This window comes from Cervus canadensis, chromosome 15 (genome assembly GCF_019320065.1).
Source record: "Cervus canadensis isolate Bull #8, Minnesota chromosome 15, ASM1932006v1, whole genome shotgun sequence".
Lineage (NCBI taxonomy): Eukaryota > Metazoa > Chordata > Mammalia > Artiodactyla > Cervidae > Cervus > Cervus canadensis.
Window position 1 is genome coordinate 16,624,782 of NC_057400.1, and position 17,774 is coordinate 16,642,555.

At 37.4% G+C, this 17,774-nt stretch overlaps 1 protein-coding gene across 1 annotated transcript in view; it reads right to left on the reverse strand.

Moving 5' to 3' along the window:
- The window catches only part of DARS1 (aspartyl-tRNA synthetase 1), a 62,991-nt gene that overhangs the window by 34,933 nt on the left and 10,284 nt on the right, over positions 1 to 17,774 (reverse strand). Inside the window, exon 4 of the mRNA XM_043487752.1 lies at positions 8,760 to 8,862. Within this exon, the coding sequence (XP_043343687.1) occupies positions 8,760 to 8,862 (103 nt within the window). The remainder of the gene's footprint in view (positions 1 to 8,759; positions 8,863 to 17,774) is intronic.

Genomic DNA, 17,774 nt, shown 5'->3' on the forward strand with positions numbered 1-17,774 from the left:
TTTACTCAACATCATCTAAGCAAGTTTAGGAGACACTGTCCAAATCTCTCTCCCCTTGTTCACTACTAACTGAGCCCCACCCAGCTCGGTTTCCACCTTTACCTGGCCAGGTGTTCTAAGGGAAGGTGAGTCCATCCCAGCTCTGGAGAATGAATTGTGTTTTACTCCCAGCCCACCCTGGGGATTGATTCCAGACTGATGGTGTTTTTTCCATATAGTTTCTCAAACTAGAAACTTTGAAGCCATTTTCCACTTCTTTCTTTTCCTCACCTCCACACATCAGCAGCCAGCAAACAGATAAGATTTACATTGGGACCCACTCACTGTGCAAGCATCATTATCTCTTTAAGAGTATAGTTTTGCTTTAACACTTGTTTTGAAAACGTGAATTAATTCTAACCAATTGATGTATTGGGATTTCCCTAGTGGCTCTGTGGTAAAGAATCCTCCTGCAGTGCAAGAGACACAGGAGTTGAGGGTTCCATTCCTGGGTTGGGAAGATCCCGGAGGAGGAGGAAATGGCAGCCCACTCTGTATTCTTGCCTAGAGAATATCATGGACAGAGGAACCTGGCAGGCTATAGTCCCTATGATCGCAAAGAGTCAGATGCGTCTGAGCACACATGCAATGCACAACTGATGTATTAAATATCAATCTGAGAATAATGAGAATTTGCGTTTGCCTATGCCAGATTTCATCAGTGAGAAACACTAGGTCAATGCAGAAACTGTACTCAGGTGAACTTAGCCAAACGGGAATACATAAAATATACACACCTCAATCATCTACCTATGTTATAAGCCGCACTCATTCACATCAGCTAGTCTAACTTTCCTTCTGATTTCAGAAGGAAAGCCTTTCTTGTACCATTACACAATAATTTACAAGTTGCAACTCTTTTGATACCCACTTCCACTCAGAAACAGTGAGTCTTTTTAAAGATAAAGTGAGATATTTATGTAATTCTCAACATTCAATACGTATAAAACTATTCTATGGTTTTAAAAAATTAGGTTCTTTTTATAAAACTGTATCACTGATGTTTTTGACTGTTGTGCTGTGTACCTATTTTCTGCACAAATCTTGAGGTTTTTATTGTGTAATTTTGCACAGCATGGTGATTTTTAGGAAAGTATTTATTACAACAACAGAACTGACTGAATATTAGCACCACAATACAAAAAGTTAACCCAAAAGGACACCCACACCTCCACGTCCACGATCTCTTCCCTTGCTGCCAACAGAGCAATTCTCTCAGTCCAAGTGTGTTACTAAGGGCCTGATGTGTTATGGGACAGCATTAGTTACCCAGCTAAACTCTTTCATTTCCTTCCTGACTCCAGAATCCTGGTAAAGGATAAATTCTCATTTTAGATTCTGAGTGTGATTTAATTTCCCATCAGTTCCATGTATCACACAGCTGCTTTGTCCAGTGACTGCGTTTTATTTCCTACAAGAGTGAAAAGAACATGTGAAATGCATGGTGTGGCAGTGCTGCGGTGCCAAGTGAAGTGAAGTCAGAGTCGCTCAGTCGTGTCTGACTCTGTGCGACCCCATGGACTGGGGCCTGCCAGGCTCCTCTGTCTATGGTATTCTCCAGGCAAGAACACTGGAGTGGGTAGTTGTTTCCTTCTCCAGGGGAATCTTCCCAACTCAGGGATCGAACCCAGGTCTCCTGCATTGCAAGCAGATTCTTTACCATCTGAGCCACCAGGGAAGTCCGATGATGATAAGGAAAAGTCAAAAGATTAAGCAAAAACAGATGTAAATTTGCCTAGTGAGCTTTAGGCTTCATATTTATACTTACAGCTATCAAATATTTTTATATTGAAATTATTCAAAAAAATACCTGTCTTTGCAAACATGAAACTCTTGACCCCCTCTCCCCCACTGTTTTCATTGCATGCTTTTAAACTACTGGGCTATTTCTGCTTTATGAATGGCAACTACTGCCTTATGCTAGAGGAGATAAGCTCATTAGTATTACTGATGGCTAGAAAAACATTTAATTCCTCCTTTGGAACTGTCTTTAGCATCAATTTATGACTCAACACAAAGGTCTTTTTTATTACTTTAGTATCAGCTATACTTTTTAAAATCAAAATTATTATTTTTCATCAGTTTTGGTTCTCAATAACTTGGGGACAATAAATAAAAGTCATTATCACCCTCAAGAAATAAAACAGCTATCTAGTTCTTGAGGATGTATACCAGAATAAACTGCACACTCCAGAAAACATATTTTTGAGGCAAAAAAGCAGTAGGGCTTCCTTTACCTGGTCACCAACACATTTCAATGACGTTAAAGTTGTATTCTAAGTGACCTATATATATTGTGGAGGGCTTTGAACTAGTATCTTTATACAATCTTAGAGGCAGGATGACATAGGAGAAGCATGAGCCTAGAGACAGAGACCTTAGTATTTTAAGTATCGAGGCTCTTATCTGTAAAATGAATAGACAAGAGGAAAAAAAAAAAGACAAAAGGGTATCTATACCTCACAGTGCTGTTATGAGGCTCAAGGGGAAAAATGCAAGTACTGTACTTTGCAGCTCCATACTGAATATACAGTAGGAGCCAGCTGTTATTGCTGCTACTGTTACAAGCAAATCTGTTATTTCCCCTGTACATGAGACAGGGAAGCTACTGGTGATCACTACACTGAATCCTTACTGGGGTGTACCCCACAAACATAAAAATTCATGGTGGACACTGGAAAACTTGGCAAGAGCGAGCAAGAGCAATCATCATACTAAATTTTAATTGTAGATTAAGTTTCTTAAATATTAAAAATATTATTTCACATGCAATAAAAGTCCAGGTATATGTGTGGGGGGGAGGGAGCTTTTTTCCATGGCCTTTCATTAAAAAAAAAATCTATGGCATGCCCATTCAGGGATGCCCCCCTCCCCCCCCCCAAAAAAAATCTAAGGCACCTGTTATAGAGGTCATTGAACAGTATCCCATCATTATTCATATAACCTGCTTAATATACACAAGATGATGGAAGATAAGCAAAATAAGCTTTGTATGAATGGTGATTTTATTTTACATTGTTGTAAACACCACAGATTTAAGCCCTTCAAAAGCCCTTAAGCTTTATTATACTAGATTGTCACAATAAAGGTCTAAAAATGTGTAAGAAATCCTACACTACATTGATATATGCTGACTGTTACTTGTTAATAGTAGGGATAAAGTTGAGAGCTGAAAGCTAGGTGATGACCTAAATTATAATTTTAGGCAGTCACTATTTCATATTTTTCAAAACAATTCCCACATTATTCCTAATTACCCCCTTTACCCCTCCCCCTCAAAATCAATAATGGTGAAAATGACACTATTCTAAGTTTTTCTTTCTGCATCTTTATATATTCTAATAGCAACAAAAAACTATTAAAATTTAGACACAGAAACTTGAGTATTAAAGGTTTTCAGCAAAACTGCCAATAAACTTGTTAGCTTTCTGGTTGTCAGAAATAATTTGTTGAATCTTACTGTACTTAATGAGAAATGTGGTCCATAGACTTACACAGTTACTCACATTCAAATGAATAATTTTTAAATCCTGGGCAAGGTATAATAAAAGATTAGTTGAAAAGAGGACAAAAAACTATAAAGTTGCTGCATGCTAGTTTTCCTGGTAATGTACTAACATAAAATACTTCCGTGATATAAATTCAATAAACAATTCATTGAAGCAAACAACTCAAAATGCCCAAACATGAGAAACCATATATTTGCCAGTTACATCAAAATAGCATCCCCAAAACATCAACTGTGCATATATTTTTAAAAATAATAAAGCACCCTAATAAAAACCTGCGCTTCAATCCCAAGGCAGGCATGAGCTTGGCTTGTGTCAAGCGACTCCCTTCAATCACAGTGAGCTAGCGATACATCCGATCTCAGACTTTAGTATTTCTCAGGCAAGCTGAAATACAGATGTTTGAAGAAGGGTCTTAGTCGTGAAGAGTGAAGTAAGACTAACACACAAGGAAACAATTTACACAGTCCTGTGCCTAATCAGTAAGGAGCCAAGTCTCCAAGCTCTCTATTACACTCCATCGTTCACTGGCACTTCAGCTTGGTTTCTACATCATCTTAGTAGTTCTATGATAACTTATTTTGTGAACTTAATTTTCTTCACCAAAACCCCAGGAATTTTAAGTTCTAAATAAGCTTGGTAAGAATTAAGCACTACTCAATGTGGCATAGATCAGTTGTCTCTCTTTATCGTATCAGGGACCCTCAGTGAACACTTAATTTTATCATGTTACTTAAATATCTACAAATATGACATTAGTAGAGGTAAATGCCTTATTGTCATAGCCCTTAGCTTTAGATTGAAGTGAATTTTTACAGTCTGGTTTTTTTTTTTTGGCTGTGCTGCACAGCCTGCGGGATTATCTTAGTTTGCAGACGAGAGATTGAACCTGGCTCCTTGACAGTGAAAGTGAGCAGTTCTACCTTGGGACTGCTAGGGAACTCCTCCTCAAGGTGAATTTTTAAAGAAAATAAAAGCAAATATTAAAAACCATAAAATTCAAATTAATAGTATCACTTTAAAGTTTGTTAAAAGTAAATTTCTGACATTTGGTTTACTGTATAAAGCTGTAGACTCATGTACAGTTCTGGATTTAATTTTTCTGTATTTTTAATACTAGTAATGTAAAGCATGCTTGTTCACAATTACATAAAACATTAACTCTGAGGTTGGTTCAGGATAATTAGGCCTCACCATTAACCAAAGTACTGCAAAGAGCAATCCAAGAATGACAATTTATCAGTAGATGACTTTATAAAACCATGGTGTTCCGGTCAAAGTCACTAATGTAGTATCTTAACTGATATCTGAATCAAACAGGTGTCTAATCTGATAAATACAAGAACTGTAAACAGAAACATTTTCCCTAGTATAGAAACTACTGTACTACTAGTTATTTGCTGCCTCTATACAGATGGAAACAGGAGTCAATAAGTCTGCTTGAGTAGCACAGACTTAAGAAGTAAGTACTTCTTAACTGCCAAGTACCACCAAGTAACTCGCTTAGCAGGTCACTTTTCAAACTACAGTGAAATCTTCATTTGTACAGAACATGGATATTGTTGGCTTCAGTTGGCATCAACACAATTTACACAGCAGTTTTCTGTAAGTCAGCCTATAAAATGATATGGCATGGTATTTTTTATGTATCTTTAAGATAATAATTTTTAAATTTTTATTTTAAAATAAAAAAGAAAAGAGGCCACTGTAGATAAAATTAAAAGCTTATCATCTTTCACTATAGTCATGAGAATTTTCCTTTTTCACAAGGTAGCAAAAGCTATTAACACATTTATTCTTACTCAGGCAAGATACCTTAACATGTAAGTAGCACCAAAAGTTAAATAACCGCAACTTAAGTACCACATGTTAAACCTATTATATAAAATTGGCTCCATTCACTTGTATACAACCAGTTAAAGGCTTTATAATTTGCAACAGCTCTATTATGAAACCATCTTTTCCCACACATTACTAATTATATAAAATGCAGTTTTTTTTTTTTTTAATGTTCTTTTCTGGTTTAAAAAAGGATTCAAGTCTTCCCTAGTGGTCCAGTGGTGAACTCCATGCTCCCAATGCAGGGGGCTTGGGTCCGATTCCTGGTCGAGGAACTAAATCCCACATGCTGCAACTAAAGATCCTGCACACTGCAACTAAGACCTGGTACAGCCAAATAAATAAATTAATTAATTTAAAAAAAGGAAAAGAAATCAAAGTCACATCATGATAGTGAAATAGTGAAAGTCGCTCAGTCATGTCCGACTCTTTGTGACCCCATGGACTATAGCCCACCAGGCTCCTCTGTCCTTGAAATTCTCCAAGCAAGAGTACAGGAGTGGGTAGCCATTCCCTTGTCCAGGGGATCTTCCCGACTGAGGGACTGAACCCAGGTCTCCTGCAATGCAGGCAGATTCTTAACTGACTGAGCCGCCAGGGAAGTCCTGGTTAATAGTCAAACCTGAATTAAGATTAAAATCAGCTCTTGAGAATTCCTTGGTGATTCAGTGCTTTCACTGCTGTAGGCCTGATGGGCCCCAGTTCAATCCTTGGTCAGAGAACCAGAACCCCTGGGTTGCAAGCAGCCAAAACAAAAATGAAAGAAAAAGGTTAAAATCAGGTCTATCGATAGATTGTGACTGAGTTTAATCCACTTCAGGATTATGAAACCCAGGTTAAATTATCTGAATTCTTCCCTTATTCTAAAAAGAAAAAAAAGGGTCACCCATACACTATACCATTTAGACGAAAGCCTTTCTTTAACATTCATTATAAAGGCATTGCTTCCCAGGTGGCTCAGTGGTAAAGAATCTGTCTGCCAATGCAGTAAGATTCAATCCCTGGGTCGGGAAGATCCCTTGGAAAAGGAAATGGCAACCCCCTCCAGTACTCTTGCCTGGGAAAACCCACGAAGAGAGGAGCCTGGTGGGCTACGGTTCATGGGGTCACAAGAGTTGGACATGACTTAGCAACTAAATGACAAATAAGGGCATCAGTGAACCAAGTTCTGTGTGCAAGTATGTTTTCCAGCTGGTAAGCTTCGGTTGACATCTGATATGGTCAACGGCTGTCAGCCCATCAAGTTCCAGGAGTTTCTGAGAAGATCCAAAATAAGAAGTAACTATTTGTAGACTACTTTAATGTGTCTGCCTCTAAAGACATCAAATGAAGTTACTGTTCTCTTGATATTAGAATGACTCTTAAGTGATTGATAGCAAATGGGATTTCCAAAAGACTTTCAGACTGCTAATCTTTTAAGAACGTAATACTGAGGTTATAATGCAGTTTAAATAAAAAATATATTTGATATAAAACTGTCAGCTCTATGTATAGCTGAGCCCCTCTGCTGTTCACCTGAAACATTGTTAATTGGTTATACCCCAGGACAAAACAAAAAGTTAAAGAAAAAACACAAAAAACCCAAACTGTCAGCTTCATATATTAGTTTTCAGAACCAGTTTAATATGTAAAAGACAGAAGCTGTTAGGGGAAACACTGACTGAACCCACCACCTGAGCAGGCACCACTGTAACCACGTGCCTGAGTTGTTTTATGACAGGAGATCCTGGCAAGGAACAAGCCAGCACCAGGCAGAGGAATTCGGGAAGAGTCAAAAGGAGACACAAATCCTACCAACCCCCCAGAATCCTCCTTGCTGGAATCCCTCTCGGCTAAGCAATGCACCCTGAGTCAGAATGATTCGCCAGAGGCAACCGGGAAACTAATCCCATCACCATGAAACCTGAGCCTGAAAGCACTCAGAGCACTCCTCCTGGGCTCCCTTCCCCTCCTGCTCTCCACCCGGGTACCCCTTCCCAGTAAAGTCTCTTGCTTTGTCAGCATGTGTGTCTCCTTGGACAATTCAAGTGTTACACAAGAGCCCACTCTCAGGCCCTAAAATGGGTCTCCTTCCTGTAACAAAGTCCTGAAGGTTGTTTGTTGACTTGGAGTTGACTTTTCCCCAGTATTTTCCAGTATATTTAAGCATACACATCTGTGGTTTTCAGGGGCTCTTACAGAAGCCTCACTGTAGATAGTTTATTTCTAGGAACCAAGTTTACTTATGTCCTACTTCATAGGATACAGATTGACCCGAAAAGGCTAGGTGACAAAGGCACTCCCGCAAGCATACACCCTTAAAGACTAGGGATGAAAACAGCAAAATGAATCACCAAAAGATACAGGTTGAAAAGATGAAAGTGACAGTCTCTCAGTAGCAGGACTGTGAGATAGGGATGGGTGGGGCTAGCGGTACTACTAGTACTGATACCTCTGAGCTCATCAGAGGTAAACGGATGTAATTAATGGGCTGGAGTCTTTAAACCAGAGGGCAGGTATTGTTATGATACAATCAAACTAAATTTGATAAATAAATCTGTAAACCAAAACCAGTTGCTAAGCAGTCACTACATGTAGACCACTGTGCTGAGGGAGTCAGGGAGGGTCAAACATAAATTAAAATATTAAATTAGATCAGCTTTTAGTTTCTTTCTAGTTCTAAAGTTGACAATTCTATCTGTGTTAACTCATCTTTAAAGTGTATACATATAAAGAGCAGAGATATCCTAATCCTATATCCTGCCCCTTACAAATTGAACAAACAATAAGCTTCTGCAGGAGCCCTGGGCCAGGAAGAAATACTTCTGGGGGTGGTGGTGGTGGTGGAGCAAGCCTTATTTAAAAAACAAAACCCCCTTTGGTGTCCAAATTAAAAGCTGTGACACGTTAAAGCAATTGTTTTACTTCCTTCAGGATGGAATCATTTGCAAAATTCCATATTCTTATTTTATTTATTTTTTTTCCATTCTCTTATTTTAAACACTTCTGTTATTCAGTTAGAAAACTTGTTGCTTAATATGCAAATCCTAAACTAGGAAAGGGAGGGAGGAAATGAAGCTCAACAAACACAACAAAATAAAGTTGCTTTGCAGTGTTGAGGCTGCCAGGCTTTTTGTTACTCTACTTGAAAGTAAATGTGACTTGTCTGTAGAGAGTGCTGCTTCAGCAGTTCCAAATGAATTTCAAGCTTGTGCTCCATATTTTCTCTTTTGTAAGTTTAATGTATTCAGCAACACTGAACTGACAATTTAAATAACTACACTTTTAAACAAACGAAGCATTGATGTTAATGTATGAAAATGGTCCAAAGCCCTGGGAGTCTTGGTTCCCACCATTGTTTATTCTGACAACAGGATATAATTGCTTACTTACTTGGCAGCAAATTTAACCATCTGCTTGCTTGCATGGTCTCCTACCGCCACAAGAGCCTGGACATTAAACTGCTGCTGTCGTAGGACTAAGAAACACTGCTTTCCTGAAAAAGACAAAAAGTATACAAGTGTATTAAGGACATGCTAGTTTTATAACATGCTAGTTCAGGTTTTACAAAGAAGAAAAATGTTTTCCTATTTAAAAATTGGGTCCAAATTTACTATACTCAATAGGGCCATACATGTGAGTATTTGGCTTTGACAGCCAAAATACTCATACTCAATTGACAGGCTTTAAAGAAACCCAAGTTCCTCCTATGCTTTACAAATGTTATGGAGGACGTAGGCAAATCATCAATTTCAAAAAACATTATTTATCAAGAGAATTATTTTGTCATTGTATGTACTTACTAAACAAATTTCAAGTAACTTCAGATCACTTTCACTATTCAAAAGCTAGTATATTCTTTTTTTTTTAATTTTTATTAGTTGGAGGCTAATTACTTTACAATATTGTAGTGGTTTTTGCCATACATTGACATGAATCAGCCATGGATTTACATGTGTTCCCCATCCAGATCTCCCCTCCCACCTCCCTCCCCATCCCATCCCTCTGGGTCTTCCCAGTGCACCAGCCCTGAGCACTTGTCTCATGCATCCAACCTGGGCTGGTGATCTGTTTCACCCTTGCTGGTATACTTGTTTCAATGCTATTCTCTCAGAACATCCCACCCTCGCCTTCTCCCATAGAGTCCCAAAGTCTGTTCTATACATCTGTGTCTCTTTTTGTGTTTTGCATATTGGGTTATCATTACCATCCTTTTAAATTCCATATACATGCGTTAGTATACTGTATTGGTCTTTATCTTTCTGGCTTACTTCACTCTGTATAATGGGCTCCAGTTTCATCCATCTCATTAGAACTGATTCAAATGAATTCTTTTTAATGGCTGAGTAATATTCCATTGTGTATATGTACCATAGCTTCCTTATCTATTCATCTGCTGATGGGCATCTAGGTTGCTTCCATGTCCTGGCAATTATAAACAGTGCTGCGGTGAACATTGGGGTGCACGTGTCTCTTTCAGATCTGGTTTCCTCGGGTGTATGCCCAGGAGTGGGATTGCTGGGTCATATGGCAGTTCTATTTCCAGTCTTTTAAGGAATCTCCACACTGTTCTCCATAGTGGCTGTACTAGTTTGCATTCCCACCAACAGTGTAAGAGGGTTCCCAAAAGCTAGTATATTCTATAGGCAAAGGTACTAGGCTAAGCATCACAGGAGCCTCAAATGATGCAACCATGAAAGTACTAATACAGTGCTTAGTCACAGGAACATAAATGTTTTTTGCAGGTGGTTTCTTTTATTTCCTTCCAAAGTACATTTTAAAGAGCATTTAGAATAACAGACTAGCTTATCTCATGTTCTATTTTACTCATTTTTTCTTTATGATCTTCCTAATCTTTCATCCTATATAATTGTTCCACTTTTTTTAACCCCCAATAGTTCACTTTGTCTATAAAAGATCATTCTCTTTATGCCCTAAAACCAGTATTATTTCTGTGTAATTCTGAGCCTGGTGATTCTCTCTTCTTTCATAAGGAATTGTCATTCCTTATTATTAACCTTTTGAAGGATATTCATAATAGATCCAGTCATCCTTGTGGCAACTCTTTTTTTCCAAAATAGATTCTTTTTACAAGTCTCTGATCACATTTTGGGACACTACTTCCTCATAAAACAAGTTAAATCGTTTCCAGACCACTTTTCTCATCAGATTGTCTTTCAAAACATCAAAAGATTTTGGGGTTTTTTTTAAATGAGAATTATCTTTTACACTGAGAATTAGCTTTGCCCCTCACTCCCTCCCCTAAAAAAGCAAAAGATGCAAGCAGACTTGTAGTTAATACTTTCAACATACCGTTTTGAAATGCAAATATGACAGCAATCATGATGTTTAAAAAAAGGCTGCAGAGTGCCAACACAGACACAATCTATGGACTTCCAAATCATGTATGATTGACATATTTTTACACTACATAGATGCCATTGCGCCTTTCCTTTGGAGTATGATCCAGTTGCTAAGTACAATCTCTCTCTTTTTAAATTATTTAATTATTTTTGGCTGCACTGGGTCTTTGTTGCTGCAGGTTTTCTTTCTCAAGTTGTGGCGAGAGGAAGCTACTCTTCGTTGCAGCATGCAGGCTTCTCACTGTGGTGGCTTCTCTTGCGGCAGAGCATGGATTCTAGGTGTGTGGGCTCAGTAGTTGCAGCGTGTGGGCTCCGGAGTGCAGCTTCAGTAGTCATGGCACACAGACTTAGTTGCCTGGTTGCATGTGGGATCTTCCTGGGCTAGGAATCGAACCTGTGTTTTCTGCATTGGCAGGTGGATTCTTAGCCACTGGACTTCAAGGGAAGCTCTAAGCAAAATCTCAAAATTACGTGAGCGGTACAAATTCAAAGGGATTTTTAAGATGCTGAATTGATAAAGATTGTTAGAGAAATCTGCAGATGAATCAAATGACATCCCAAGAACTACTGAAATTATAGCCAGATATTAGCCCACTCAGAACAGAATGTTAACAGGAAATAGAAGGTAATGTACACGACTTAGTAAACATTTTAGCTGCTCTAATAGTGCAGACAGAGGCAGCACTGACCTGGCTGCACTACAAAGCAATCTTGTGATGAACTGCGATGCCAGACAAAAACCCTGGGAGACAGCAGAGAGCTCCACAGTACTTAACAAACGGTGACCACGTCTTTAGGTTAGCCCTAAGGGGTGACATGCAGTGCAAGGGTCTGGTAAAGAGTAAAGGCTTTTAAATCAAAAGATATGGGGTCATATCCTGTTACTTCCTATAAGGGGCCTACCAGAATATTAATTATGTGTCAGTATTCATCTGCAAAATGAAGAAAGTAATAGTATATTACTCATGGGGTTTTCTTGAATTTTCATCTATACTCTTGAAGATTATATAATAAGTTTATAATTGTGACAAACACCCAGTTAATGTTAACTGTAAACTAGTATTACTACCTTTTAACTGTTATTATTATTGCTAATAGCACTACTGCCACTGTCTACTTATTTGAGGACTATGAAAACTGGCTTCCCAGGTGGCCCCAGTGGTAAAGAACCTGTCTGCCAACGCAGGAGACGCAAAAGACAAAGGTTTGATCCCTGGGTCGGAAAGATCCCATGAAGCAGGAAATGGCAACCACTCCAGTATTCTTGCCTGGAAACTTCCATGGACAGAGGAGCCTGGCAGGCTATAGTCCATGGATTGCAGAGTCAGACATGACAGCATGCATGCACTGCACGACCATTTCTATTTCACAGCTGGATCACTATGTCCAAAAACTATGGTGGGTGCTGGGAACACAAAGTATGTATTTGTTAGACATTCATGCCAGACTGTTACGTGAACAAAGTGATAAAGCCAATCATAATTTTAAGAGATATTAAAATTGGCTGCATAAAAAACCCCACCAAAGTATCAAACTGTATAGGACAAAAAAACACCAAAAACTGTGGCTACTAGTGGATGGTGAAACCGTGGAGCATTTTTCTGTTCTTCGTATTTTCTGAACTTTCTATAATAAGCATGCACTGTTTTTTTTAATCAGAAAAAATAATTTTTAAAAGACCAACAAAGTTAAAGATGAAGGTACAGAAGAAAGGTAAGGGTTAAAAGAAAACTGTGGCCATGTTCCAGATTCAACACAGGAGGTAAGCAGAACTCCTGTGTACTTAGGAGGACATAGAAGCAAACGTACTCCTAAGAGCTAACATGCCTGCTAGGAAACAGAAATCATGAAATCAATGATTATGAGTGAAGCAAAGAATGTTCACTGTTCTTTTTTAATGTTTGATGTAATTACTCTATGTAGTTTTAAAATTTAAATCTTTTTTTTTTTAAAAAGCCAACAGATGAAAGGAAAGGGGGGGAGGTGAGACCAATGTATGGTGAGTCGCTTCAGTCGTGTCTGACTCTTTTCGACTCTATGAACCCGCCAGGCTCCTTTGTCCATGGGATTCTCCAGGTGAGAATACTGGAGTGGGTTGCCATGCCCTTCTCCAGGGGATCTTCCCAACCCAGGGATCGAACCCTTGTCTCTTAGGTCTCCTGCATTGGCAGGCGGGTTCTTAACAACTTGCGCCACCTGGGAAGTCCGAGACCAATACCATCAGCATATTATAAAGCCACAGTAAGTAAAAACGTACAGAAACAGCCAGATCAATGCAGCATAAAAAAGAACTGAGAAGATGCCCTATTAGAGCAAAGAGATTTTAATTCTAGTGGAATTCAGGAGATAAACTAAAAAACTGAGTAATAAGAAAATGGAACTGAATACTAAACTATACAATAGAAAAGGGGAGGGCTCTCTAAGTTTGAAAATTATAGAATGCCTATATATAAAAATAGAAAAACCACTCTGGGAAAAATATCTACTGAACGACATATAACCTGTATGAGTTAATATCTTTAATACATAAAGATCTTAAAGATGTATATGTAAAGAACACTGAGATCCCAATGCATAATGGACTAGAACAAATAATCTAAAAGAAAAACACCGTGGTAAGTAAACATAAGGAGAAAAATGTTACTGGAAATGAAACTAGTGTAAGTTGAAACAAATACTGATTATGACACATACGTCTCATACTAGAATAAATTTAAAAATATACACTATTATTCGATGCTCAGAAGAATTAAGTGAAAACCGTTCCTTCATAACTTGTCGATCGCAAGACAGGCTTGTACAATGCTTTCAGAGATCAATTTGGCAATGGGCTTAAAATGTTCTGATTCAAAAAATATGTTTCTTAGGATGTATGTTAAGAAAATTAAATAGGCAACATCTTACTGACAAAGCTGTTCATAATAGCATTATTTAAATAAAAGAAGTGAGGTTCAACATCACCCCGTATTTATGTAATTTTTACTAGTAGAACAGATCTACATGTGACTCTAATACTATGGTCCCAAGTTTTCTGTGTTCAAAGCACTTTCAAATACTAGAACCTTGATGGTACATTCAAAAAGATTTTTAAAAGACTTAAAAAATCAGTACTGGTTTCCTGGTAAACAGAGCTGTCCACTCAGACCCCCTCTATCAAGTGCTTTTGACACCAGGTTCTTGAAGGGTGTTAGTAAACTAAATTGTTCTTTCTTTGTTCTCTGGTCAGTGATACACTGCACAGCGTGATCTGCTCAGTTCAATGTCCTAAAAGGCATTTTCCTATAGACACTGGTGAGTGATAATAAGGGGCAGTATGTGTGACTCGTTTATACAAATTTAAAAACAAAGGCTATGCTCATACTTGTAAATGCACTTTTCTTCCTGAGAGAATACACAAGAAACAAGTGGTTATTTTGGGGCGCGGGGAGAGGAATAGACTGGAGCTAGATTTGTGGTATTTATATTTTTCTTCTTTTTTAAAAACTGAAGAACAGTTGATCTACAGCACTGTGTTAATTTCAGGAGTACAGCAAAGTACAGACAGGCAGATAGATAAAACAGGTAGGCAGATACATGGCACATCTTCTTTATCCATTTACCTGGTGACGGCCGCTTAGGCCGCTTCCATGTCTTACTTAGTGTAAACAGTGCTGCTTATGAACAGTGGGGTGTGTGCATGTATCTTTATGAACTAGTTTTTGTCTTTTCTGGATACATGCCCAGGAGTGGGACTGCTGGATGATAGTGTAGCTCTATTTTCATCTTACATCTTTTTGAACTATATGATGTTAATTTATACTATAGCAATATATTATTTTTTATTCTAAGAAGCAAGACATAATTTCTCAGTTTAACAAAGAGTTCTCATTACTTAAGTTAGTACAAGAACTTTATATGACAGATTAATCAATTGCTATATATGACCCTAATGCTGGGAAAGATTGAAGGCAAAAGGAGAAGGGAGTGACGGAGGATGAGATGGTTGGATGGCATCATGACTCAGTGGACGAGTTTGAGCAAACTGGGAGATAGCGAAGGGAGAGGGAAGCCTGGCATGCTGTAGTCCATGGGGTCACAAAGAGTCAAGAGATGACTGAGTGACTGAACAACAATTTATCTTCCTTCATGGAATGCCCCAGTCAGAAGTGAGTTTAAGAAAGGAAAGTCAATGTTCGAAAACAGCAAAATGAATTCACTATTTTTTTTTTTTTTTTGAATTCACTATTTTTAAATATTTTAAGTTTAAGTCCTCAGCAGTTAAAAATTTGTGTTGCACTTTTATTTTTAAGTTTTTAAAAGAAGCAGTTTCTTAAATTTACACAAGAGGACTGTTTTAGAAAAATGTAAAGTTGGAAGCCTTCCTTTATAGCAGCAAGTGCAATTCTTATTTCTAAGCTGAAGAACAAACATGGTACATAGTCAAGACAAAAGGTTTGCTCTTATCTCCACTTCAGTGATGGCTCAATAAAGAAGTAAGCCTTGGTGGAAGAACCAGTTATCAAAGATGTAAGGCAATCTTACGTTTTCATCTATTCCTACTGTCCTTTAGCTTGCCAAGCTCTTGAATTTATTAGATGATGTATCTTCACTTCCTAACACCCAACATTAACATCTTCCTTCACCGCTTATGTTAATCAATTATGGAATAAACTACAAAGACCTATATGTTTTAAAATACTTTCCACTTATTATTTTCCCTGACCCTGAAATATTCTTATATGGATATAAGTTGACGTTTTGACTCTTGGTATTAAAAATTCTAAGGGTTTCTCTGGTGACTCAGTGGTAAAAATACACCTGTCCATGCAGGAGATGTAGGTTTGATCCCTTGGTCAGGAAGATCCCCTGGAGAAGGAAATGGCAACCCACTCCAGTATTCTTGCCCGGAAAATCCCATGGACAGAGGAGCCTGGCGGGCTATAGTCCACAGAGGGTGCCAAAGGGTCGGACACGACTTATCGACTAAATACAACAACAAATAAAAATTTTATCTTACTACCTAAATAAATCAGCTATTTTGGAAGTAAAAGTTAAGGTTTTAGGAAGAATAATCTTGTGCCAATGACTTCATGCAGTATGTATAAAATTTGAAAGGAATCATACATATTTCAATTACTTTTTTTATTTCAAGATTTATTTTAATTAATTAATTAATTTTAATTGGAGGCTAATTACTTTACAATATTATGGTGGTTTTTGCCATACATTCACATGAATCAGCCATTTCAATTACTTTCAATAAGCACTTAAGCTTTCACAATCGAAGAAACTAATGCTAGTGAAACAGATCACCAGCCCAGGTTGGATGCATGAGACAAGTGCTCAGGGCTGGTGCACTGGGAAGACCCAGAGGGATGGGATCGGGAGGGAGGCGTGAGGGGGGATCGGGATGGGGAACACATGTAAATCCATGGCTGATTCATGTCAATGTATGGAAAAACCACTACAATATTGTAAAGTAATTAGCTTCCAACTAATAAAAATAAATGAAAAAAAAATAAAAACAAACAAACAAAAAAAGAAACTAATGCTAAATGTTTCATTAAGAGTTAAAAACATCTCACTTCTATATAAAACTCTTGATTTTAGGGATTTGGTACATAAACCTATTGTGAGAAATGTGATTTGTAATCTTTAAAAATATGTAAAATACTGCCCTTAATTTGAGGAGAAAAATATACAAATATTTGTTATATAAACAGACTAGAGGCTGCCCCCCTTAACAGAATTCTAGCTGTCATACTTCTGACAGTTTAATTTCCTTATTCATGGTTTTTCAGCACTTTACTTGAAACTGACAGCATTTGTAGTTTTTCTAAGTCCAATTTTAATGTGCTACTACTTCTGGAATTAAAACACATGAATGATTCTAAATAAGTCATATTTATTGTCTTTATAATTTTTCCATGTAAGGAAGAAGGGAGTAGCAGCAACCAGGATTCTGAAATTCAAAGATTTTATTTATCTTTTTCAAATAATCTTGTCATAAATAAAAAGCACTGACAATCATTACTGGCCAAGTGTGAAGCAAGTGGTACTGTCAGACACTTGGGGGACTATAACTGAGTATAGCATTTCGGGAGTGTAATCTGGTACTGGAAAATGTTAGTGTGCGTATGACAACCCTTCAACCCAGCAATTTAACTTCTTGAAATCTACTTTGGAGAAATACTGCCTTATGTAGATCTGTAACCGATATCATGGAAGTATTTCCAAGAAACATTGTTAATTGAAAATAAAAAAAAAGAGGTACAGAAACCATGTACAAATATGGTATCATCTACATAAAATAAGACAAATTAAAACACATACAAAACAAAATCATGTATGCATGTATGTGTGTGCATATGTGCATTAAAAAAAAGATTTGGGGGGAAAGACACTGAACAAACTATTAAGAATTAATAGAAAAGGCTGGGGCAAAGGATAGGCAGTAGAGAAGAAAAAGGAAGATATTATTTGTACTCTTTGAAAAATCCATGTGAAAACATTAGTGTATCACCTGGGTAACTTACAACTTACATACACACATGTATACAAACTTAAAAACAAAGTAGGATCTTCTAAGTAAAAATTATAAAAACCTATTAATGAAAATTCAAAAACAAAATTACTGAAATTTAGCTTAGTACTATACTAAAAGAATATTATCCACTCCTTTACTAAATTCAGTTTATTACAAGAATCCAAAAATGGTTCAACATTAAGAAATCCATTATTGTAAACCAATACAATTACATATAGTTGGTTCTTGCTACTCGTGGCCTTATATGTTTTCCATTTGGGTTGCAAAGAGTCAGGTATGACTGAATAACTGAGCATACACACACGTTTTATAAAACCACTAGGAACAATGAATTAGCAGATACTGAACCACTGCTCCTAGGGGAAATATAGAGTGAGGCTTCTGTGCACGTCTGGTCACGGTATTTTTATTAGTCCAACAATATATAAATCTGTTGTGTGTATTTCTGTTTAAAGACACCTTATTTAATATATATTGTTGATTCATTAACATAGAACTCATGTCCAACAACACTATAAC